Source organism: Lonchura striata, chromosome 6, assembly GCF_046129695.1.
Source record: "Lonchura striata isolate bLonStr1 chromosome 6, bLonStr1.mat, whole genome shotgun sequence".
Lineage (NCBI taxonomy): Eukaryota > Metazoa > Chordata > Aves > Passeriformes > Estrildidae > Lonchura > Lonchura striata.
In genome coordinates this window covers 52,858,280-52,883,572 of record NC_134608.1, presented here as the reverse complement: position 1 = coordinate 52,883,572, position 25,293 = coordinate 52,858,280, and the positions used below count along the sequence as shown (strand labels likewise).

General features: G+C 41.3%; 1 protein-coding gene across 1 annotated transcript; it reads left to right on the top strand.

Annotated features, from left to right (window-relative positions):
* Nucleotides 1–442: 442 nt before the first annotated feature.
* On the top strand, nucleotides 443–24,751 carry BUB1B (BUB1 mitotic checkpoint serine/threonine kinase B). The gene is made up of 23 exons (XM_077784304.1): nucleotides 443–801; nucleotides 1,289–1,471; nucleotides 1,817–1,876; nucleotides 2,104–2,248; nucleotides 2,985–3,181; nucleotides 3,261–3,439; nucleotides 3,554–3,747; nucleotides 6,438–6,532; nucleotides 8,295–8,521; nucleotides 8,798–8,910; nucleotides 9,433–9,530; nucleotides 9,810–9,862; nucleotides 10,666–10,750; nucleotides 11,130–11,235; nucleotides 11,730–12,016; nucleotides 12,909–13,090; nucleotides 15,107–15,253; nucleotides 15,411–15,526; nucleotides 15,799–15,960; nucleotides 16,659–16,801; nucleotides 19,912–20,083; nucleotides 20,445–20,551; nucleotides 24,205–24,751. The coding sequence occupies exons 2-23, from the start codon at nucleotides 1,329–1,331 to the stop codon at nucleotides 24,392–24,394; spliced, it is 3,201 nt and encodes a 1,066-aa protein (XP_077640430.1). The 5' UTR covers nucleotides 443–801; nucleotides 1,289–1,328; the 3' UTR covers nucleotides 24,395–24,751.
* The last annotated feature ends 542 nt before the right edge of the window (nucleotides 24,752–25,293 follow it).

Genomic DNA, 25,293 nt, shown 5'->3' with positions numbered 1-25,293 from the left:
GCGGCACGTTCGGCTGGGAGGGCTTCGCGGGACTGAGGCGGGCTGAGGTGCGCTGGGGTCCGAGGGGGTTGGGGCCCTGTGGGGTGAGACGAGCGCGGGCGCTGAGGGTTGTGGGGTCCCTGAGGGACTGAGGGGTCTCAAGGGCTGCGAAGTGCGCGGGCCTGAGGGTTGTTTGGTCCGTGGGGGACGCGCGCGCCTGTGGGGCTGGAGTAGGCTGAGAACTTGTGGAGTCTTTGAGGGGCTGTGGGCGTGACGGGCCCTCGAGGATCTGGGGGGCACTGAGGAGTCCGTGAGGGGCTGCGAGGTGGTCGGGGCTCATGATTGTGGGGTCTATCAGGGACTGAGGCGGCCTTTTGTGCTGCGAGGTGCGTGGAGCTCTGGGGTCCTTGAGAGGCGCTCGGAGATCCGTGAGGGGCTGAGAGAGGCTGTGGGCTCCCTGTGGGGTTGATGAGCCATGACGCTTGTATAGGGTCTGAGGAGCTGTGGGGGATCTGTGGCGTTCCTGTGGGGCTGAGGGGCTCTAAGTTGTGCGGTGTGCGGGACCGACAGCTGCGGGATTCGTGAGGCGCGGGGCTGAGGGGCACTCGGGGATCGGTGAGGGGCTGTAGTCCGTGAGGTGTGAGGGGCTGTGGGTGTCTCTGGGGGTCTGCGAGGGTTTGTGTCTGTGTGGGACCCGTGGGGGGCTTTAGGGCGTGAGGCACTTGGCGCTCGCGGCTCTGGCGCTCTGAGACGTGTTTTTCCGCGCGGCGCGGCGCTGGCGCTGCCCGGACAGCGCGGGGTGCCCGGCCCCGGCGTGGGGCGGTGCGTCCGGGGAAGCAATAACCTCCCATGGGTGCAGCAGGGAGTCCCCGGCGCTGTGCCCCGCCGCCCCCCGGCGGGGGTCGAGGCTGGGCTGTGCCCCCGCTCGCCTGACTGGGGAAGGACCAGAGGGTCCCGACTAAGCCTGGCTGAGGCTCCCCCTGGCCGGAGCGCGGCCGTCGGCAGCCCCTGTGAGGAGGAGGGTCTCGGGGCAGGGAAAGGAGGAATGGGTATCGAGGGAGGTGGCTTAGTCTTTGTGGCTTTTGCTGATAATATTGCCTGCTTGCCGTTCTTCACTCTCAAGATGGGCTTTTTTTTCGTGTATTTCCGGACGGGAAATTAAACCCCCAAGTCCCTCTAATAGTTGGGAATCTAAGCAGTGTGGTTTGGCTGCACAGAAATTCGGGGTGAATGGGCTTAGGAAAGCTGTCTCTGTCAGGTTTCAGGTCAGTACCTAGCCTTGGAGGTATCCATTTATTTTTAAATGCAGGATTAAAGGAGAAGCATTCAGGATTGGAGGAGAGGTGATCATGTCCCAGGAGGACAGCCATGAGTGGGAGCTGAGCAAGGAGAATGTGCAGCCCCTCAGGCAGGGACGGGTGATGTCCAGATTGCAAGAGGCACTGTCTCAGCAGGACTCTTCCAGCCACACCACTGTGCAGCTTAAAAAAAAGTAAGTGATGTTATAACATCTCCTTTCCCCTTATCTTCCTCCCTTTTCATTTTATCTATATCTTCTTTAGCTGTACTAATCTCATAGGCATTAAAAAGGCATAAAAGAAGCTTAGTAGTAATTTATGTCTGTGCTATTACCATGCTCTAGGATTTTAGAACTACTCAGTGCAGGTATTGTGTAGTACAGACTTCAAAATGTCTGTTTTGCAATGGAGCATTAAACAGCAAACACTAGGGAGATTTGGCTGTGCTTTTTAATTAATAATTAACTCTTAATTTGTATTAGACAAGATAACTTCCAGTGATACAAATGTATTTATAGATGAATAATATTATGTTTTAGGGAGTTTGAAGCAGAAATACGATTTTACTGTGGAGATGACCCTCTAGATGTGTGGGAGCGGTAAGTTTTTCTTTATTTCAGAAAAAAGTTAAATGGTCATGTATCCATGTAAAAGCAAGGGAAACATATTCTAATTTAATAAGAAATTAATTGAAAGCTAATTTTTATAATTGTGTTTAAATATTATATTGTGTTTCAGTGTTATGCCTATTTTTTTCTTAATTTCATTATATTTTATAGAGGCTTATTAAGAACTGACACTTGCTATGATCACATGCTGTCTCTAGGTACATCAAGTGGACAGAGCAGGCCTTCCCTGGGGGTGGCAAGGATGGCAACCTTGCAGCTGTTCTGGAAAGGGCAGTGCAAGCCCTCCACGGGCAGCAGCGATACTACAAAGATCCTCGCTATCTTAATCTCTGGCTCAAGTTTGTGAGTGTTTTGGGGAACATCTCTTGGGTGCTGCTTTTTTTGGGACCTTGTCATGTTGTCTGCATGTAGCTAAGTTGATTATGGTGACAAGAGCCAACAAGTGCAATATTAGACATATTTTTCTAGAAATGTTACTCTTGAATTCTGCTTCTCATTTTCAGACTATTTTTTAGGGTTGTTCACTTTGGACAACTGCAAACTCTAGAAGTTTTTGTTTTGAAAAAGCTGCCTTGAATAAATAGAGTTCAAATATTTATTTAAGGAGAAAGAGAAGTGATTTAAAGATACAGCATCTAAAATATATCTGTCCTACCAGGTATTTTAGCTTCTAGCTGTCTTCTATCCCCATCCTTTTAAACTCTAAAGCAAGCTAAGTGTGTTCTGGTCCTGTCTCTCCATTGCTGTAATTTTTGTTGTCCATTTTTTTACAAAGCAACATTTTCCCAGCTTTAGCTTGCTGAGGTAATCTACCAATTCCAAAAGTGGCAAGAAATATATTATACTTCATCTGAAGCTAAAATAACTGTTCATTCTCAGGAACACTAATATGGTGCAATTCAATCATTGAATTACCCCACATTCAAATAAGAAATGATAAAATTCTGTGTACTGGACTTACAGCTGCTCCTGTCAGACTTGTATTGAAATCACTGGGGTCTTGCTGGAGGCATTGAAACTCAGATTTTGACTGGGACCCTGCTGCAGTATGATTACAGACATACTTGGGTTATTTCAGGGCGATTGCTGCAACGAGCCCTTGGATCTGTATGGTTACCTACACAGCCAGGAGATTGGCACCACGCTGGCCCCACTCTACATCACCTGGGCAGAGGCACTCGAGGCCAGGGGCAGCTTCAGAAAAGCAGATCTGATATTCCAGGAAGGACTTCAGCGCAAGGCTGAGCCTTTGGACAAACTCCAGGCTCATCACAAGTAAGGGAAGAGTGTAGGTGCTCATCTGGGCTCCTGGGATAGGGAAGGTTATGCTGACTTCTCCAATGTTTTTTTCTAGGCAGTTTCAGGCCCGTGTTTCTCGGCAGACACTACTGGCACTTGAGGAAAGTCCTGATGGAGACAATATGGGATTGCTGGAAATTGCAGAGCCTCAGAGAAGTTCGCTGGCAGATCTCAAAGGCAGAGGAAAGAAGAAAGTGAGAGCCCCCATTAATCGTGCTGGAGATGTAGTTAAAGGTACATTCAAGAGCTAAAAAAAATGTTATTGAAGGAGTTAAATCTATTTATAGTGAGATTTGCAATTGAATGTGATGGTTGAAGGTTGATTGACATAAATCTTCTTGCTTATAGTCATTAACCCAAACAGAAGCTGCCAGCCTCAGGCTTCTCTACAGCTTCCAAATACTCCAGGTTTTGCTGTTTTCGATGAAAATTCTGTGTCTGGACCTGAGATTCCCACACTTACCGCACAGTCATGGCCAGCACCTCCAGTTCCCAGGGCCAAGGAGAATGAACTCAGCGCAGGACCGTGGAACTCTGGCAGGGTAAGGAGGCTCAAAAGGGGTGGGGAAATCAGAGGAAGGAGTGTCTAAGTTGATGACTTCTAAACCCTGAAATAGACGCTGTGATTTTCTCCTTTGCCTATAGCTTGTGTCTATTGCAAATGCAGATTAAATTATACAATTGTGAAATTGTTTGTGTTTAGTGGAACCTTACAGATCATCTGGTTTCACCTTCCACTAGCCCAGGTTGCTTCAAGCCCCATGCAACCTGGCCTTGGGCACTCCCAAGGATGGATCAGCCACAGCTTATGTGGGCAACCTGTGCCAGGGCCTCAGCCCCCCCCAGGGAAGAATTTCTTCCTCGTATCTCATCCAAAGCCAACCTCCTTTGGCTTAAGGCCATTCCCCCTTGTCCTGTCACTGCATGCTCTTGTGAATGGATACTTTCCTAAAGGAGAGTCCCTGGCCATGTGTACTCTGTTCAGGTTTAGCAGGCTGATATTGGTCAAATAAGGTTCAAAAACTCTGGAGTTTTAAAATCAAGAAAAGGGAATTCTTGCTAAGGAGAAGAATTGGCAGAGGTGGCTTGCTGAAATGTTTGGAGGGCGGAAAAGGAATGTAAGAGGCAAAACATGATCCAGGGAAGGGGAGAGAAGCCAGGCATTAATTAAATCAGTAAGATAGAAGCGTAAGACCTGAATTATTTTGGAAAGTAGAACCTGAAGGAAGAACTTGCTGGCTGCCTTGTGCAAAGAAGGCATGTGCAGCATTCTGCACATCTTGTTTGGAAGTGCTTGTGAGGAACACAGAAGAGCGCAGATCAAAAGAATGCAAGTGCTGTATCAATGGAGTATTTATCCTGGCAATCGGATGACAGAGAGTAGCTTCCAATGGCTTAAAGTAAACATCAAAAGGAACAGCTGTGCTACAGGTGTTTAGGCTGTTGTGGAGAAGTGATGGAAGACCTTGTGTGAAGGGAATCAATCCTGTGAGCTCAGGTTTGTTTCACAGGTGCTCAGCTAAGCCGCAGTGTTGCCATGTTTTTGTAGCTGAGAGAAGGAGACTAGCAAGCCAGGAGATTGATGCCTGGATGTCCTCGGGTGTCTTTATGAAGCTTGTGTCCCCAGTGGTCTGTTCTGTTGGTGACGTGGTGTGGAACACAAGCTTTTCCAGACCATGTTAGAATGACAATGTAAAAGCAAAGCTTCCCTTGAAAGCCTTCAGGTACACAATATGGCAAAAGCCAGTGTTCAGAATTTGATCCTTGCAGTCGATAGGATTGGGCAATTGGAATATCTGCCCACTGTTGTCCAATGAGAGGAGCAGCTGTTTAGGTAATCTCCCCTCTGTCTTTTGCCTTCCTCCCCTACCTTTATTATGCCAATGATTGCAAAATAAAATGTCCTTGGAGAAGTAACAAGCAAGAGATAACAAATTTTTAGGAATGTGTCAATAAGCGCCTGTTCACTGTGGGAAAGAAATGTGGGAAAGTACGGGAGGTTGCACTGAGGCATTTAACAATCTACAGAATCACAAACACATGAAGAAGACATAAAAGCTAAAACCCTTGGGCATCGAGATGAAAATATTTTAATCTTCTCAATATGGACATTGTTATAAGTGCAGCTTGTTTACAAATGGTCAAATGGGGGAGGGATGCAACCAAGCTAAAATTTAGGGAAACTCCAGGAACGTTGTTTTTAGATAGAAAGCAGTTTGGTTAAATGAATGGAAAAGTTAACTAAATAATGGATTTAATATAGCTGAGAAGAGCGAGGAAGAGTTATTAAGATAAAATTTCTTTTACCTGTCTGTTTGTGCTGCTTAAAACATTCATTGTGGTCTCTGAATGCTTCCATATTTCTTTTAATGTCTGGCCTTAGAGTAGTCTCTGCTCCCCTCTTAATGAAATTTCTTAGAATTAATTAAATAAAATATCCTGTTTCTGGTAGAAGAGACAAAGATGTTTCGTTCCACCCCACTGAAGGGCAGTTCAAGAATAGCCTTTGGTGAATGCTCTGACATTTTAAAACCTGCAGGGGGAAGAAGTGGTTTCTCTTCCTGCTGGTTTCATGATGCCCCAGGAAGCATTTTGGGAAATGATGGAAAAGAGGAGTGAGTTTGTGAAGTATTCCCAGCACATGCATTTTTTTGTGCTGAAAAGTCTTGGGGAATTGCAATATACAGATGAGAGTATTGCGTTGTCAGACTAAAGTCTACCTCTTCTCTTTACTAATGGAACACAGAAACAGTTACAGGGTTTTTGTGGTGCTGTAATGGCCTTTGATGGGAAAATTAAAAAAAAAAAACAACTCCAAGTCTGAGGTTATTGTTGGACAGGGAATGAATATTATTATAGAATGGGGACAATCTTGGCTTTAAAATGTGAACTGTGGCATCTGTGGAAATTAAGGAATACACAGCCTGGCCAGGATAATGTATATATATCTCCCTCAATATGTACAAAACATTCCCTCAGAATAAGAGGAGCTGCGGCTGGGGAGTACATGCAGGAGGCATGTGCCTTGCCTCTTACTTGCCAGTAGTCAGTTGGTGGGCTGTGACTGTGTCAGAAGAGAATTCATCTCAGAAAAGTCTCCATCAAGTTTAATTTTCTATAAAAGAAAACCTCCAAATGAGCAGAAGATGAGGAAAAGGGAGATGCAGAATGCAGAGGGATGTGGAGAGTGAAATGAATCGCTGTGTTGTTAATGTTGCCTTTCCTTCCGCAGCGTCCTCGCAGCTCTGTGAGCTCTGGTTTGGAAGTGCCCCACCCACTGCCCAGTTTCACCCCCTATGTGGACGAGTCAGCTCAGCCCCAGATGATGTGAGTGTTGAGTTGGAGCTGGGGGGATTGCATTTGGAATTGTCAAAACTGCTGTCTAAAACTGGGACTTGGTTTTGCCGAGTACTTAAGCCTCTTGAGCTAGAAGAATTTAGAAATCTGTCAGCCTGAAAGCAATTAGTGCTGCAGCTTGATGACAGAGGCTTCAGCAGAGGTTGCATAAGGACATAGGAAATGTTCAGTGCTGCTCATGATGTGGGAGCCTATATCATATTCATATATGCTAATGAGTTTAATAGCTTAACTCAGTGTGTTTACACAAAACCACAAGCTACCTGTCTTAGGGTGCTGTTTGCTGTGAAAGAGGCCCAAATGGAGGCAGCAAATGTGGCTGGTTTTTTTCTGTCTTGGGAACTCTGTCCTCAGCATATCTGGAGTTTTATTCTGAAATAAGTTGTCAGAGTTGCCATGCCAACTGTGTTGCTTAGGTCATGGAGGAGTGAGTGTGCTGCTTGTACAGTGCTCCCTGAAATGCTGATAAATCCCAGGAGATGGGGTGGCTCAGTTAGAGCAGAGGAAAACACGTTATTTTGGAAGGTTGCTCTACCTTTCTGTGGGTAATGAGATGGCCAGGGAATAGACAGGCTCCTTCTGAGAGAGGAGTGGAAAAGACTGTTTGGTATTAGTGACAGTTCCCAGAGGTCTGAACTGCATGGAACCCAGGAATGCTGGGAGGTGGTGAGCAGCAGGGATTTGCATGTGGATTGCAGGATGGCTGTGCCTCTGGCGGTGCCATTGTTTAGTTGACAAATAAGTAAAATCTGCATTCCAGTTTAAAGTGTAAGGCTGTTTCTTTCTCATCCAAGTCAGTGATGCCACATCAGAGGGTCAATCTCTTGGCATTATCATTTCTCTGGGATGAAGATTTGTTACTTATGGAAGGCAGCAGCTTTTCATAGCAGGGAGAGGGATGTAGTGGGTAGAACTGAGCACCAGGCTAAGTGAGCTCTAAGTAACTTAGGCAGACACTTGGTATGTAGGTTTAGATACTGTTGTTGAAATCTTAAAAGTACTTTTTTTTTTTTCTGTCTTTGAATCAATTTCCTTATGATACCACTGTTACCTGCCAAATGTGGAAGTGCTATGCTGAAACTGTTGATATATGGTGCAAATCACAGCACCTGCTGTCATCCAGGGTTCTTGGCAGAGGTCCCTGTTATGATCTTGATATTGATCCCCACACTCCCCCAATAAAGCTTTAAAATCCCAAACATTAGGAGCACCTGTTTGCCTCATGATCACTCTCAGAACTGAGTTTATCAAGGTGGATTGCTTATCCACATGTTTGTAAAGCTGTACCAGCATTGCTTCTTCTGGCCCAAGAAAATCCATTTTGAAGTCCTTTTTCTCCTGTGCCCCTTTTCTTCCTGATAACCATCCAACAAACCAGAGTTTAGGGACTTGTCTTGCCTGTGGTCACACAGCTCAATGGAGCTGATTTTAACAGATCCTTCTTCAGGATGCACGGCAGTTCAGACATTATAAGAATTTTATTTGTTTTTGATTGTACATTATAAACACTTTAGGTTGCATTTGTGCTTGGTTGTTTGTTTTGTTTTAGTTGTCACACAATTCTGAGTAGTTTGGTGTTACTCATTCCAATTTTCTTGTGTATTTTTTCAAAACATGGAATAAAATGTCTTTACTCCAAAAACAGGTTCTGAAATCTGTTGTATCCTGTGCCTGCTTTTCTGTGCTACAGTGAAGTTCACAAAGCCCAAGTAATAAATTCTTATTTCTTCAGGACTCCATGCAAAATTGAGCCCAGCATAAACTGTGTGTTAAGTACTCGCAAACCTGAGGAACGGGAGGACCCACTGCAGCGTGTGCAGCATCAGCAACAGGACGCTCAGGCAAAGAAAGAGATGGTGATGTACTGCAAAGAGAAAGTTTATGCTGGAGTAGATGAATTCTCTTTTGAAGAGATCCGAGCTGAAATGTACAGGAAGAAAGCAAGAAAGAAAGATGAGGGTATGTTTCAAAGTGGGCTGGAATAAGTAGGGCATTCCAGATGGAATAATGAAATTGTATTTGCTTCTGTCTGTTGTTGCAGCTGCTTGTCTTTTTCTACTGGAGTAGTTGTTTAACTGCTGTAAGGTACAGAGACAGTAGCACATTCAACAGCTTTACATGGAAGCTGTGGGACAGGGAAAGACCACCAGAAGTTTCGGCCCCTTGACAATTTAGGCTGCAGCCACCAATTGTATGTGAAATAGGCATTGGGCCTTAGAAGTGTATTTTCCTTAGATGAAATACAAGCCATTGAACGGAAGAAGGAAGAAATACAAAGGAAGATTGAAGAGCTGGAAAAGAAATTAAAGAAGAAAGAAGATGACAAGCAGCCACAACCACATGAACAGGTATTGTACTCATTTATCTGCAAGTACATGCAATTTTAAATAAAAGTACCCAAAAAAGCCAAAAGAAAGCATTTCCGATATTCTTCAAACACATTTTAAACTTCTTTTGAAAGGATTCTTCGCTAGTAAAGTATATGCTCTTTCTCTCTTTCTCTTACTTCCCTGTTTCTAAAACAATGCCTTCACAGTAAGTACTTTAAATAATGAAACAGAGTTGTGACTTTTTTAGGCTACCTAACTACTTACATATGTCCTTAATGGTTAGAGAGTAACTAAAATCTCCTATAAAAGTATAAATATGGTTGCAAAGAGTAAATGATGCCTTTTAACTTCACTGTGCAATAAAAGTGGACTTTACTTTCTTCGTGCAGGTAAGCTATGTACAAATAAAAGCAGCTAAAGGCAACCATTTCCTATCAGGATTTTAATGACTACGTGGAATTATCTTCATGGTTTTGGAGCCTTTTTGCCTGGCTTGTGATTCTACCACTGTAGAACTAAAATGTGCCTTTGTTTCTGCAGGCAGCAGAGGTAATGGGAGCTTCCACACCTTTGGGAATGCAAGGATTTACTTTTCCCAGTGCAAAAGAATATGGGGAGAAACAGCCTCAGTCACAAAGGTACTAGAGGGTTTTTTTAGCCAGCAGGGAGAACACTTGTGAGGCTATGTAGGTATGACTAGTAACATGGATCACTAGCAGCCTGTTTTCTCAGGTAGAATGGAGTATAGCCTTGACATCAGCCTATAACCAGGATCTGTGCGCTTTCTCCATATGTCTGAGGGATCTTAACTTTTTTCAAGAAGCATTTGTCATCTTGGCTTGCCTTTTTTACAGAGTTTACTTATGTTTTGTGAGGATCTGTAGAATACAAACTTGTTTATTTTATCTTTTTCACAGTGAATTCCAGATCTATGAAGATACTCAACTACATAAACCATCTTGTTCTGAGGGTAAGTAGTGAAGTTTTTTACCATTAATGAGACAGTCTGGTTAAAGGAAAGTGTTCCATGAATACCAAGAAGGCAGCAAAGTAAAACCCAAAGCTTAGGTGGATAAGAAGAATAACAGTATGTGTGCTAGTAGTGCATTTTACCTTATTGTGCAAAATATAGAGCATCTGAGATCTGAGAACTGTCACTATTTGAAACGACTTTCAAGAAGAAGAGCATTTTTCTTTCAGTAGCTGGAAAGTTTTCTTCCATTTTTCATGTTTGCTGTCTTTCTAGCATTTCAGAAGAGTTTAATGCTATCATGAGATTGATAACTGCCTTAAGTCCTTTTTCCTTAGAGTTTTTGCTAGGAGAATGCATCTGTAAATTGTATATTATTGATTTTGGTAAGTTTTGTTGGGAAGGTCAGATCCCAAAGAACTTTACTTCAGATTGGGGTTGACTTTTGTTGCTGTTGACAGAGGTTATCCAGACTCCAGATGTGTCCCCAGATAGCCACAGTGGAAATACATTTTTAAACTCTGAGGAGAAACAGCGAAATGAGACAGTCTTGCAGAAAAATGGACAAATTCTGAAGCATAGTCTAAATACAGCAAGTTAGCTCACATATGGTGGTAAAGGGGTGGTTTCATTAACGTAGCAAAACCAAACATTATTAAATAGGTTTCTTTGTATGCCAGCTCTGTAACTTACTGTTAGAAGCAGTACTTTTAGAACTGTGTATTAATTATTTTAAGTAGTATTGGATATGCTATTTTGGAAGAACTATGGATATGAAAGAGCCTCCTCGTTTTTCTTTACAGATGTTGGTCTGCTTCGCCCACCAGCTGCTGTTCCGTTTTTCTCTATATTTGATGAATCCTCTGCTTTGACAAATCAGAATATAAGGTAGAATTATTCAAGACTTGGATTTCAGAGGGAAGGAAAACAGAAGGATCAAAGCTGTTGCTGTAGCAGCTGAAATACGCGTTAACTACAGGGATGTGTGGGGGGTGTGTTTTGTTTTGTTTATGTTGGTATTTTTAATTTAATTACTCAGAATCCATGATGAGAAAATACTCTTCTGTTCTTCATCTTCAACCTGGAACTATTTAAGCTACTCTATAAACTTGCTTCATTCTGGAGAGCTGTAATTATTGCTTACTGCTAGTTCTGTAGTAGAAATTAGTTGATTGAAGTGATCAATAGACTTAAGCTCTTAAGAGGAATTTGTTGGAGATGGGAAGCTGCTCTAATAAATAGGTAACTGACTGTAACTTTTTCTTAGTTGTTCAGCAGATCATAGGCAGAAAAGTGCCCGTCAGCCTCTCTCTGTTCATGATCCTGTGGATTCTCTGAGTGCCAAAGAAAGCAGAGCAGCAACAGCAGCCTGTGTAAGGAAACACTTCAGCCCCTGGCAGATTTCCTGCCCAGGAGAGAGCAAGGCAGCCTGTGCTGCTGTCAGACTGAGTCAGCTTGTCTGGACTGGCATCACGTGTGAAAACCAAGGATTCTAAACTGCTGCCTGGCATGGCAGGAATTGGACAGGATGATGATGAGATTATACTGGAAATATCATGTTGTGGCTGTGGCTGCCTTGTCCCAGGAAGGGTTCCAGGCCAGGTTGGATGGGGCTTGGAGCAGCCTGGTCTAGTGGAAGGTGTCCCTGCCCATGGTGAGGAGGTGGAAGTCAGTGGTCTTTAAGGTCCCTTGTGACCTGGAGCATTCTGGGATTCTGTGATAAGTAGAGTTAATGAAGGCTGAATGTCCTTTTCACATTGGAAGGTGGTGGAGTGGAAGCAAGGGAAGAGAAATGTTCATCTTTGAAATAAAGAAAAAATGGTCATAAAATCTGCAGGCTTTCACAGTCGCTTCTGTTTTTCTCCAGGATGAGGTGAATGGAATTGAACGTTTGAGTGAGGATGCAATTGTGACAGGCTCCTACAAGAACAAGACCCTTTGTGCCAACCCAGAGGACACGTGTGACTTTAACAGGGCTGCCCACCTGGCCTCAACGCCCTTTCACAGGGTGGTAGCTCAGAGAGTCCCAGCTCCTGCTTTCTCTCAGAGTGAACTGAAGGAAGACAGTCCAGAATCCAAGAGTGCGCCTCTGAATCAGGAGACACCAGAGTGTGAAGGGGCATACACTGAAGCTCTCAGTGTCAAAAAACTGAGGTAATTAACAGTAAGGGACCTTTAGCCCTTTCTCCTGCATGTCTTTCATGTTGTGGCTTTACTGTTGCTAAGGATGGAGTTTTCTGAAAAGACCAGAATATCCTGGTCAGAGCAATTTCTGTAGCTCAGACTTTACTTTGACTTGAGCAGATTGAAGAGGTAATAGCAAGCCCATTGGCTTTTTGCATTACTGCTGTGGGACTTAAGTACAAGGTTTTTTTAACCAAATAACTTACAGAGAAATAAATGCTTTCTGTCCTCATTATCAAACATGAAGAGCAGAATCATCACTTCCTTTTTTACTCTTGGCTTCTGTACTTATTTTGACTATATAAAATGTTTTTAGTGTTCATAATTTAGTTCTTCTACAGAGTAAAAAAGCTGAAGAGAAGAATAACCGTTTTGTCATTGTGAAGAATAATTTGTTATATGGGAGTTTCTTAATCTAGAGCTGAGTTGATTTTCTGGCTCTTAGGATGTAAACATGGATACTGTGCTGAATGTGTTTTTTACTTGAGAGGTTCCTTGAAAACCTTGCTGATTATAATTAGGAAGAAATATTTCCCACCCAACCCTTCACTGCTTTAAAAGTACTGAAATTTTGTAGCAAAGGTAGTGATAAATATTCAGGATGTCTTCTGTTGTATCAGTTAAATTTGGTGGAAGAGAAGATTTATATAATCATCTCTACACTAAGATTCCGAGTATAATCAATCATCAAAACTGAAATGAAACTCTGGCATGACTTCTGCCTTTCTGCTGGGCATGGGAAAGAATTTCTTCATGTTAATTAAATCTCGGCATGCACAGTATCCTCTCCTAGTCCCCTGGCTGACATTATCTACAATTTATATCTTTGGGAAGGCTGAGTACTTGATGGCTTTATTTACAGCCCAATCATGGAAGCAAGCCTGGAAGACACTCACTCGTCAGGTGCTTCAGTCTCAGGAGGTTCTCTGTCCTCTGTTACACAAACATCTGATATAAAATACCTGCAGATCAGTGAGAAACTGGAGCTGGCTCAGAGCTTGCCTGCTGAAGTGGTTACTGATTCTGGAGGTGGAAACTTTACTGGTTAGTACTAACATGAATTTCACTCACTACAAATAACTTGCACCTGTCACTAAATGCGGGGGTTTTTCTGCCCTTCCTGTATCCCACTCTGTTTGTGTGTTTCCCGTTACTATGACTGGTGACTGAACTTGTCTCCCTTGTCTGAAGCAGCAGTGAGGTGCAGTACAGGATGCTTGTCAGCATTCAAAACATGTCAGTATTAAGGTGACAGAGAAGTTACTTAGGGTAGTAAAGCAGGCAGTCTGTAGGAGTAATGAGGTCAAATTCCAAAATTGAAAATTTGGTCTGGATGGCAGTAATAACTTCTAAGGTAGCTTTGTTTTGGTTTGTCTTTCTTTTTTCTCTGTCATCATACTGTGTGTCTCCTGATTGGCTGATAAGCTACTACTTTGAAATGGATGAACACGAATTTGGAGTCTACTGCAAGTTGCATAATTTTGGTTTAAATCTGCATTTTAACTATGCTGTAAACTCTTGTGCTGCTTCACAATATCCTTCTTATTCCTATTGAGGGAAAACAGTACTGATACTTAAATAGTCAATTTCTTTGCTTGTTTTTCTTCTAGTTAAAGGCAATTGTTTGTTTCTGTTCTAAATATTTAGATTACAGTTAGAACAGAAATGGTCACAAAAGGCCTTCAAAATCTGTCCTGTGGAATTAGATGTGTGTTGGATGATGATGTTCAAGGTGTTCAGCCTTCTTTAATTCCTTTGGTTTTGGTCTATGGTGTATTTATTGGCATTGTGTATTTGAAATTTTAGTGTATCTACTCTGGAGAGTTATGTTTTCATGTGCCTGCAGACTATTTTATGATGAGGCATGGAATGAAAATACAATTAGAAGTCACATCACTGAAATAGCTGGGATATTTTGGATGGATCTTTGTCTTGTTTTTATCATATGTACTAAACTTTAGAGCAAGATGAAAAATGTCTTCAGAAAAAAATAGCATTTGTTCAGATGTTTTAATGGTCCTTTCTTAAACTTTGGATCTTTCCATTTGCTTTGTTTCTTAATTTCTTCACATCTCCCTTGAGCTGCAGCTCTCACCCTGGATATAGTAATTCTTAATACTGTGTAAAGAATAAAAATTACTTCAGATATCTGTCAGTTTATTCCTGCAAAATATGCCAGTAAATTTCCTAGGTTTGTGATGGCAAAAGCATAGAACACATTGTAGCCTCCAGCCTACACTATTTCCTGGATCTTTCACAGAATTGCTTCCTGAGCAGTACTTACTGCAATGCTTTTCAAAAAAGTGTGGGCATAACAGATATAATCTGGTCCTTACAGTGTGTACTGTGGAAGTTTAAAATGATCTCCCTCATTACAGCCATGGCATTTAGGAGAAAGCAGTAGAGGCCATCCAGTTCTTATGTTTTATCTCAAATGATCAAGCAGAGTAAACACTGAGGCTACCTTGGTTTTTTTACAGATCAACTCATCTATTGAATGACCTTATGTTCTGTTATGGAGGAAGATAAGTCCAGTCCGACAGGTGTCTTCTAGGAGATAAAAGCCATTAAATTCTTAACATTGCAGTGAGCAGCAGAGTTGGAGTCCAACTTTGTTTTCCTTTTCTTGCATAAAACCTCTGCTGTAATCCAAGGACTAAATTTCCCTAAACCCCATAATTTAAAAACCCCAAACTAATCACTTGCTGTGGGCATAGATTTAGAAAACGAGTTTTAATTTGCAGAGTGAGTTTGAATTCTGCTGTGGCTGAAATAATTCAGAGCTTTGTCTCTTGCAAAAGATAACATTTTGCATGATGCTACAGTAGAATCCTTTAAACCTCACGATAAAAGTCTGTAAGGCAGTTCTAAAGACAAGGGTCACATTGACTTCCCAGAACTATTGGAAAGAGATGAGTTGACTTGCTAGGAGATGAATAGTAAATCAGAGTGTGGATCAAAAGTTTCCAGTATCCAGTTTACTTTTACTGACAGATACAATCAAGTTGCAGAGAGTTAACACAATTTCAGCTCATCTCTTCATGTTTTTTGTTTATTTAGATGATGATGTAGCTCAGTTCCTGTGGAGCCCTGAACAGCGTAAAAAGCTTTTAGGTTCTGTGTTATCATCGCTGGCTGCTTCTCCAGATTTTCACTTGGAAGCTGGAGCTCTGCCTCACATGGTGGTTGAGAAAGACGTTGAGCTGGGTAGGTGTGCCAGACCCTCTGCAGTGCAGAGCTTGTGCTCTGATGGGTTTGAATTATGGCTCGTATCCACCCTCTTAGTTTTATTTGGTGCAGGTGGGAAATGACTTGGGAAGAGCTATTTACTGTGACAGTTTATGAATGTAAACTTTCAACACAGGAAATGAGACTTACTGCATCAAAATGGAATATTGGAACAATGAAGAATACAAGATGTTTTTTGCCATTCCAACTGGATGCAGTTTCCAGTGGGATGTTAAGGGATTTGCAATAAAGGTAACACACATGATGGTTATTGTACAAGAAGTGTGAACTGGCAAAATCTCATCCATTAATATAAACTTTTAATTTCCGAATTCCATGCCAGAAGTTTGCTACTTCAAGTCCTCTTCCTAACTGAGGGTCTAGATTAAAAGTTTCTGACTGTGAAAAATGTCTTCCTTGATCAGGTGGGAGGGGGAAATAAAAAGAGGATGGGAATAATATGAAAATGAGCAATTCTCACTTTATTCCAAAAATAAATGTTCTTCTTATGTACCTTCTTGTAGGTGTATTCTCAGCCTGTGCCTTGGGATTTTTATATCACCCTTGAGTTACAGAAGCGTTTGAATTCTGACTTTGACCAGAGCTTCAGTGAGAATTGCAACTGTTACCTGTACCAGGACGGCTGTGCCATTGTGCACAAGGATACAAATTGCTTCACACTCATGGTCAGTACGGGCAAACCAAGGATAACTGGAGGGTCCAAACTCCTGCTTGGGTGCCACTAGTGAGTCTGGAGTGGTGTTATGCTCCTTTCTGAAGAGCTTCTCCTGTCTAATCCTGCAATACAGATGCTCTGGTTTTCATCTGGTTTTTGTGTACAAATCAGGGCTGTCTGTTAATGACTCTGTTGGCTCTGGTTTCTCATTCATAGATCATGTGCTTCTCAGAGACAATCTTGAACCAATTTTTCACATTTTCTGTCTTTGTGAGTCATAAAGGACTGGAGCCAAGAACCACGTTATTCCATAGCAAGATTTGCATCTAAAGCTGTTGTTTAACTTGACCTCTTTCAATACATTCCAGTCAGCTACATCAAGGTCATGGCAATTAATGTCTTGCTGAATGATTTGCACTTTAGGTCTTGTAAGTGCATTTTGAATTGTTGCATACAAATAGGACTGAAATTCAATAGTGATCTCAGTCTTCAGTTCAATTTCCTCCTCCTGGTCTTTTGTCCAATTTTGAATAATGTTTCCTAGCTTACAGTTCTTGCAATTCTGTCTGAGCAAAATCTGATTATATTGAATTTATGGTGGGACTGTTACCTCTGTACAGATGAATAATGAAACAAAAAGTGAGCTATAAATATTTCACCTAATCTAAGGTAGAAGGGTACAGAGATAGATGTTTATTCTCTTTTCAGGATATTCTCCGTGACCGTAAGTTCATCACAAAGGAAATCCTCTTCTTGGTTGTTCATGATCTTCTGCATGTGGTAGAGAAGCTGCACAAAGCGGAGATTGTCCATGGAGATCTGAGGCCAGACGTGTTTTTTCTGGGAGACAGGTTTGTCTCTGCCTATGACTATGGGAGGGTACAGAGCAGTCATTTCAGCTACAGCTCCCCTGCTTCTGTAGCTTCTACCCTTGAGCTGGTGTACAGAAGTACTGAGGCCTGAACAACAGGCCTGAGCCAAAGCTGCACTCTAGACGAACCTTCCAACCAAATGTTATATTTGTATCTACTCAGTAACAAAGATTCATTAGCAATATGATCTATGTATCCACTCATTGTCAAAACATGTATTCACCTTCCTGTATTTAGAAACTAGATAAGGCCACACCTGGGTTTTTGGGGTTGTAGGAGCAAAGGCAACTCCCTGGGTTGTGCCTTGAGAGGCTTTGGGAAGAACCCAGGAGGAGGCTGACCCCAGATGTTCCTGCACTGGAAGTGGTGTGAGCTTGTTTATTGCCCCCTGCCCAAGCTGGGCCCTGTCCCAGCACAGTCGGAAGCCTCTTTGCCTGCGGGTGGATGCACCCATAGAAATTCCCAGTTCTGGGAGGCGCTCTCCAGTGCTTGGCTGCCACAGGGTCCCCCAGCTGCTGTGTGGCTCTGGAGGGTGGTGATGTCTTAGGGTGTAATGGGTGCTGTATCTTAATTACTGTAGGCAATCCTTGGTAGCAATGATGAGGTACATTGCTGAGCTTCTCCTTGTGTAAGTCTTTGTAGTCTTTCTAATTATAAAAAATGACACTATTCCTTGAGTTGGTTTCTGAACCTCTTGTGCTGAACCTGTCCACTGGCAAAACAGGCCTGATTTTGCAGTCCAGGTTTTTTAGGCTCCAGTGTATTCTGGTAAGAGTGAAAACACTTAATTTAGGAATAAGCCTTCCTGTAGAAATAGTATACGTTGATGTAAAACTTAAGCTCCATAAAATGATTTTGCTATTATTACCTGTGTTTTTAAGTTTCTGCTTTACCAAGGTTCTGGACCTCTAATGTAAGTTACAATATGGTTTGTAACTTGCCTTTATGTACCTGAAACTCAGGAGATTTGAAGACATAAGATGGGTGAGACTGGGATATCCAGATACCCTAAACAAAATGTTCAGCTTCCTCTGCATTCCAGCTTGTACCTTAATGCATAGACCTAATTTTCTTCTTTAAGCTCTTTCTCATGTTACGTTAACAAAGCCACATATCCCTTGGAATGTGATCTGTGAAGTGAGTGTGATGGTGTCTGGAAATAAAGCACAAACTTTTCCAGAGCATGTTAGAATGATAATATAAAAGCAAACCTTTACTTGAAGGTTGTGTGCTTTCAGGTACACAATATGGCAAAAAAACAGTGCCCCAATTTAGATACTTGCAATTGATAAGACCGGGCAATGGGAATATCTGGCCAGTATTGTCTAATGAGAAGAGCAGTTGGTTTGGTAATCTCCTCCCTGGGTTCTACCCTCCTCTCCTACCTTTATTATGCCAGGGATTACATATGCAAAATAAAGTGTCCTTGGAGAATTTATAGGCAAGACAAGAAAATTTTAGGAATGTGTCAATAAGTGCCTGTTCATTGTGGGAAGGAAAGTTGGAAAAGTACTGGAAGTTACACTGAGGCGTTTTGCAGTCTACAGAATCACAAATACATGAAAAATACATGAAAGCTAAAACTTCAGGCATCAGTGGGAAGCCAGTAACCAGAATGTCTAATGAATCGGATGTAATTCCATTACATAAATTCACTGAGGCTGTTCTTAGTTATCATTGATATGTTAAAAATAGCTATTAAATGTAAATTTACTTTAAGCCTACAGTCATCTAACATACATATTCCCAATATATTTTACTTATAATTTGGTTTTGATCATTTTATTAATAACTTGTTTACATAATTCTTTATAAATTACATACCTGTACTATGCAAGTCCTAATATTTTCTTCACATCCTACAATGGGTTGTCTTGCACATCCCTTAGGGTGCTGCATCCTATTTAGGAAGTCACTGATCTAACAGTGGCTTGATGGACTTGGATACCTCCTGCTGGATTTCTCTCTGGCAAACATAAGACAAACAACTGCCAAAAATTTAGGGTAATGGTTTGGGGTTTTTCAGATAGCAAAAGGACAAGTGCATAAGTACATAATATAACATACAAAGTAAGCTCAGAGCATACAAATATGTAAGAAGAGTAGTAGTCAGAGCTGTGATATGTGGATATTGTTGGCTTGGCAGTTGTCAATAGAGATACTCCTCCCTACCCTTCCATTTTGTCCTCCCTCACCTGTAGGCTAGAAGTTTGTAGAAGTATTATCAAGCATAATTATTTTTTGTCTCAAGTATTCTGTGATTTAGATGGAGAGGGAGAAGTGCAAAACATTACACTGATTCCAAGTGGATTTTTGCCTTTTTGCTTTTATCTATTCTCTATATTCTTTACATATGTATATTTGTAGCTCTGTAGCCTATTATTGCAGTCGTAGCTAGCATTTTACCTACTCTATTAGATAGAAAGACAAAATAAATTCCCCACTGGCTCCAAGCCCTGGGATCCAAAGTTGGGCTCTCTGAGAGCCAAGGTTGAAAACCAGCTCTTTGAGACACATTCATAAACAAAGTTTAGTTCCTATCTGAGGAGGGTTGTTCAGAAATGGGTAGAACCAGGGGGAATTGCCTCATCACCTATGTCTCTAATTGAGGATGCTTGTCAGTTATGCTAATTTGCTAAACATATAAAGATTGTATCTGCTTTGTTATTTGTACATCTTCAGTACTTTTCATCTAGCACATTGTGCACCATAAGAATCCTTACAAAGGTAACCCCTTTTTATCACCTGTGTCTGGCTCATAATTTCAGGACTGGTGAAAAGTCATCATACTATTCCCACAGTCCATGGACTTTGTTTCAGATAACTGTAACAAATACAAAAATAGCATTATCCTCAACCCTTTATTGGTTCCTATTGCTTACTGTGGAGACATCACTATGATCCCTGAGCTCCCTGCTGTGAGCCCTTGCCATCCAAGGCAGCCCTTGAAGCAGTAGTTCTGACAGCAGCCATCAGAGGGGAGTATTGACATGGTTAAGACTCACCTTTGCTGTGCCATTAAATTTAATTCTAAAAGAAAGAAGAGGTTTGTTGGATCTTCTTCTGCCTCATGTGCTTTCTCTGCTCAGGATCTGTGATGCATTTTCTAATGAGGAAGTGCCAAATGCTCTGAAGGTGGTGGATTTTACTCACAGTCTGGATTTGAGGGTACTGCCTCGTGTCAGCTTGCCCTCTAACTTTCCCACTGCTCAGACCCCTCATGGACAGCAGCTTCTGGCAGAAAGTTCTTTCCCTTATCAGGTGAGTCTATATTTAGTAGGACATGTTAATTTCTGTGTTTCCTTTACAGAAGCCATTTTCGTAAATTAAAATCTACAAGTGCCATGGAAAGCTCTGATCAATAAATACTGAATAAAGAGAATTTTGCATCTGATGGAATCTCTGGCATTAAGTAAAAGATTAACAGTGCTATTCAGTGATTGTAACTACTGAAATTATTTAGAAACCTACAATGAAAACAGAATTTTACCTTAAGAAGTTTTTTTGTTTAACAGGTCCCTGGAAGATTTTGGTGTAATGATGGTTCTGAGTTAAATGTGTGAAAACAGTAAGAGCAAAAAGTGATAGACATTGAACTTTGTGGTGTTTGATGTGATTACAGGTAGACTTGGTTGGCATTGCAGATATAGTCCATTTGATGTTGTTTGGGGATCATATCCAGGTCTATCAGGAGAATTCCATCTGGAAAATCAGCCAAAATTTATCAAAGTAAGTCCTTTTGCAGAGGGGGCTGCTGGGAAAGAAGAGACATCTAACTTCATTTTCTTTATACTGATACTATCTTCAGAGCTTGGAATGTACAACTTGGGGCTGTTTTTGCCAAAAAGTGTTAATTTTGTGGGGCTGGAAAGGTGAAGTTGTTGGACTTGTTCACTGGTAGCCTCAGTGCTGCATAGGAGACAATTTTAAGTTGAATATGAATAATCTGGTTGAGATGGTTTTGCTTTTTCATCTTTTCAGATGAGACTGACAGTCTCTGCACCTTACAGATCAAGCTTGGAGAAGTTTGTAAGTGGGTGGGTGGTGAGGGGGGCAAAGATCACATGAGCATGTTGCCTCAGAAATGGATTCGTTTGGCTTTCTGCTATTTTTTTTATTCTACTAAGACACTGATGGCAGGGTGTAACAGCTGTATAAACAGTACACTTTTACAGCAAAGAAAATAATTTAAAACTGTAATCTAAGATGCAAGTGTGCAAACAGCTGCTTTTTGGAAGCTGCATTTTGTCTCAGGTATGAAATTCTACTGCTCTCTTTTAGCCACATGTTGTGATTATAAGTCTGCTCTGCCTTCCTGTGCCCTTTGTTTGTTCTTAGACTGAACAGTTGTTTATTTTGTTAGGCACATACTGCACGTTTTCTTGCCTTGGCATTTCATAAGGATTTTCCAGAACTCTGCACTCCTGACAGCAGTTGCTGGACAGGTATCTGATTCAGGATCATGGATCACTGTTAGGACCATTGCTTTAAGAAAACCCACTACCAGTGGGAGTTGTCCAGTTCCCTAGCAACCTGCACTGCTTACATCTACCAGTTTGTTGTATTCAGCGTTTGGAAAAAATCCAATCTTCTTAAGCTGTGTACAGAGGAAAAAATGCCTTTATTTTTTTTTTTTTTTCCTTTACTGGGTATGTGTCTGGTTTTCTACTATGATATCCTTTGTTTAATTCTGCAAGAGATTAAATTGAGCTACTGCAGATGAAGCCAAATAAGGCCTGAGTTGGGAAGGCTGGGACATGGTGTCAGGGACCTGTCAGGATGTGGGTATGGGAAGAAGATCAGTAACTGTTGGGATAATTGGAGCAGGAGGAATAATAAGTCCGAGCTGGGAAGGATAGGGCTGGCTGGCTGCCAGTGGAATTTGGAGGGGAGGAGTTAATTGGAAAGCAATTGTAGTTAAAGCTGGGGACTGGATTGAAAAAATTAGGATTTTGGGCTGAGTTAGAAATGGGAGGGAGTCTTGAGGAGTGGGACCTCTGAAGGGCTAAAGGAGACACAGCAGGAAAAATATTAAGTCTGGGCACAAGTTCTGTGGAGCAGGAACCAGGCTGTAATGGCTTCTTGCTCACCTGGCTGCATCAGTTCATAATTTGGGAGTTCAGAGTACAAATAAGGAATTTCTTTTCCACCATGTCTACTGCTTTGCTTGTGAAAGTTATAGACTTACCATTCATCATCTGTACTTACTTTTCAATATCAGTTATTCCAAGGAATGTCTGCATAGGTTTAGTTACACATTGTACTGAAGTCTTCCATCAACAGTGTAAATGAGGTATTTCATTATGTGGGAATAAGGAATTTGCACTGAATCAGTTTCCATTCACACATGGATCTTTTAGTCTGTCTAGTTCTTACTGTCACTTGATGTAGTCAGTTTGAAGCTTTCAAGTAATCTGTGACAAGCAAATTCATAGCTGCAGGGAGCCTTCATCCACCAGAAGAGGCTCCACAATTGAATATTCCCTGGGAGAAGAGTCAGCTGATGGAGATCTATTTTGCTCTTCATCCTGTGCATAGAGCCACACGTGCTGATGGCACTTGTAACACTCCTGAAGACACAGGATTCTTCTTCCTCTTGCTTTTAGTAATTCTACTTTTGTTAAGTGCTTCTGTCCTTCAAAATTCTCCAATTGATTTGGAAAGTGATTTTTTTTATTTCTTTGAGGTTCATTTGAGTTTGCTTAGTGGTTTGGGTTTTTTGTTGGTGTTTTTTTTTGTTTTGTTTTGTTTGTTTTTTTGTGTGGTTTTTTGTTTGTTTGTTTGTTTGTTTTTACGGTTTTTTTTCAGGGATTGTATTGACAGAATAACTTTCCTCAAAAACGGTTCTTAGAATTCAGGTATTGAATTAGAATTAGACTTCAGGTATTGAACTAGAAAGGAGGCTTCTTACTAGAAGGCTGACTAGTGTTAAATACAACAACCGTAACACTCTTATCTTAAGAAAGCTTTTTAAGCAGGACTTAATTATTTTTATTAAACAAATGTAGATATAACAGAATGACTGCAAGAGCTGCTGATTTTACTACCAGTTCAGCAAAATACCAAAGCAATGGGGAATTGCAGGGTAGAGCACAACATTTTTCTTCCAAGGTCAATGGCTTTCAATAAAAGAGAACCCACTTAAAAGGTGACAGAAAAATGGAAAACACTGAAACATTGTGGTAGACATTTAGGACAAGATAGAATGTAAATTTTGATCAAGTTGATTTTTTCATCTCCGAGTACAATGCTGACAGCCTGTTTTTCAGGGGAGGGCTTTTACCATTATTAAAGAATGGATATGGTGATTTTTTTCTGTTTTCACTGTACTATTTTAGGAAACTTCATCTGTGCAGGTTTATGTGAGGCAGGATATAGAAGCTGCCTTTGAATTTTTAGGACTATTTTTGTCATTCAGAACTCCTTACACCTCCTTAGCAACACTTCATGTCCTCTGCCACACCTCTTGCTCATCTAATTCCACAAAGAAAATGGACTCAAGTCTTGCATATTTTTTCTTGGTTAGGTTCTGCACTGACTTAATTATTTTAGCAAATATAAAAGTTACGGGTGAAATAGTAAAGGCTGGATTCATTCTAAGACTGGCTGCTGCTGTTTGTGAGTCACTTAGATAAAGCAGAGGCAGATAATTTGTTTCAAAGCCACTGTAACTCCTAGCTCGAGGGAGAAAAGTGCTTCAGTAGTCAGTAGCAGTGCAAGACTGAAGAACAAAGGGTTTGCTCTAATATCAGTTTTCTGAGACTTAAATGAGTCACTTAACCTTTTTATTCGTGTTGTATGGGTACATCTGGGAGAGAGGGGATTAATTACTATTAATTGTCTCCAAAATATTGTCTGTACAGAACTCTGGCAGATGGAAGGCAGGGAAAAAAGGAGAAAAACTGGCTCTAAACCACCTTTTTCTCTTTTTTTTTTTCTTGCAGCTTTCCTTTAATATTGCCCTTTTAACTTAGCTTGCAAGTGGAAAAATAAGATTTACCTCTGCCCTTTATTCATGAAAGGAATTTCCCAAGTCTTTTGGTTCAGAAATGTTCTTGATAATTCCTGTAAACTAAAACTGCCTTGGCTTACTGTGAATGGTGGTAGTGGTCAGGTATACTAGAAGAGGCAACTGTATAAATAGTTGGTTTAGACCTGTGTAGTTACTATCCAGAAACCTATTGGAGAAAGAGAATGGGGTCCATACATCTAAAATGAACAACACATTCCTAGTTTGCCTTTATATTTACTCAGGTAAGTGAAAATATTATTTCAGGCATGGTTCTCCCAGGGATGTTTAGTGTTGAATATAGATGGAGACTTTGATAGACACGTTGTGTGTGTGTGTACTGTTCCACTGAAAACTGCTCTGTTTGTTTTAGGACCCCTGACAGTGATTTCTGGAGTAAACTTTTTGAGAGAATTCTGAATGCAGATGGTAAGTCCACAGTACCTCTGCTGAGGGAGTTGAGAGAGGAAATCAGTGAAATGTTTGACAGCTCTTTCAAAGAACGACTTTTGTTGACCTTAGCTGCTGTGGGAGAAACTTTCCTCCTGGTGGACTTCCAGTGACTTCATAGAAAACAAACACATTTTGTATTCTAGAGAAAAATTTGTTGTTGCTTTCATATGTTTTCAAATTTAAACATGAGAGTGATTGGAGCCATTTCTGCAATACTTCACATGGGACTTGCTCAAGAATGTTTCTATTGCATGAGTGCATGGAAAACCTCCTGAGCCTCTACATGAACCTTTCTGTGTCGGAGCAGTTTGTGAAAGAAAATTGTTTGTCTTAATTGCCACCTCCCCTTCTTGTACAGCTCCTTAGAAATTTAACACCTAACTTGCATCACACTCTTTGAAATGTCTTTGTCTTGCATTCAGTTGGTCTTTTAATTGGTGTTTAATCAATAAAGTTGTGTTTTGGTAGCGAGTGTCATATTTAACATTGCTATCAAATGGTTTCAAATTACTTCATTTAGAATCCATGCAGGAACGCTGCTGCATGACTGGGAATATTTTGTGGCTGCTGGATGCAAAAGCTCCTCATTTGGTGGTAGCTTTCATAACCACATAGGATTTCCTGGACACTTGAATACAGCTTGAATGATTCTACTTGGAATGTGTTCTTGTAGAAAGTTTTCATAAGAAGAAGTAGATCAAGTCACAAGTGGAAAAGCTGCACACATAAACCATTTTTCTTCTTAAGGCAAGAGTTTTGTTTACTTTTGCAAGGGCTGGAGTTCCTGACTGGATTTGAGCATCCCTGAAATCTCAATTTGCCCTAAGTGATGTATTGGCAGGCTTTTGTGGGAAGTTTTGTGGATAGTTATATGTGTTGACTTTGTATGTACTGCATTACTGAAACCAGTACAAAGGCTTCATTTTATTCAAGACGACAGAATTTACCAGATCCAAACCCAAGGTGGTAACTATGTACTTGAAGTGCAGGGAAACTTCTCAGATTTGGG

Excerpts from the sequence above, each read along its gene's own strand:
- BUB1B (XM_077784304.1), top strand. The coding sequence starts at position 1,329 with ATGTCCCAGGAGGACAGCCATGAGTGGGAGCTGAGCAAGGAGAATGTG. Across the intron at positions 3,182-3,260 it reads AAACTCCAGGCTCATCACAA|GCAGTTTCAGGCCCGTGTTT; the intron begins GTAAGGGAAGAG and ends GTTTTTTTCTAG. Across the intron at positions 8,911-9,432 it reads AGCCACAACCACATGAACAG|GCAGCAGAGGTAATGGGAGC; the intron begins GTATTGTACTCA and ends TTGTTTCTGCAG.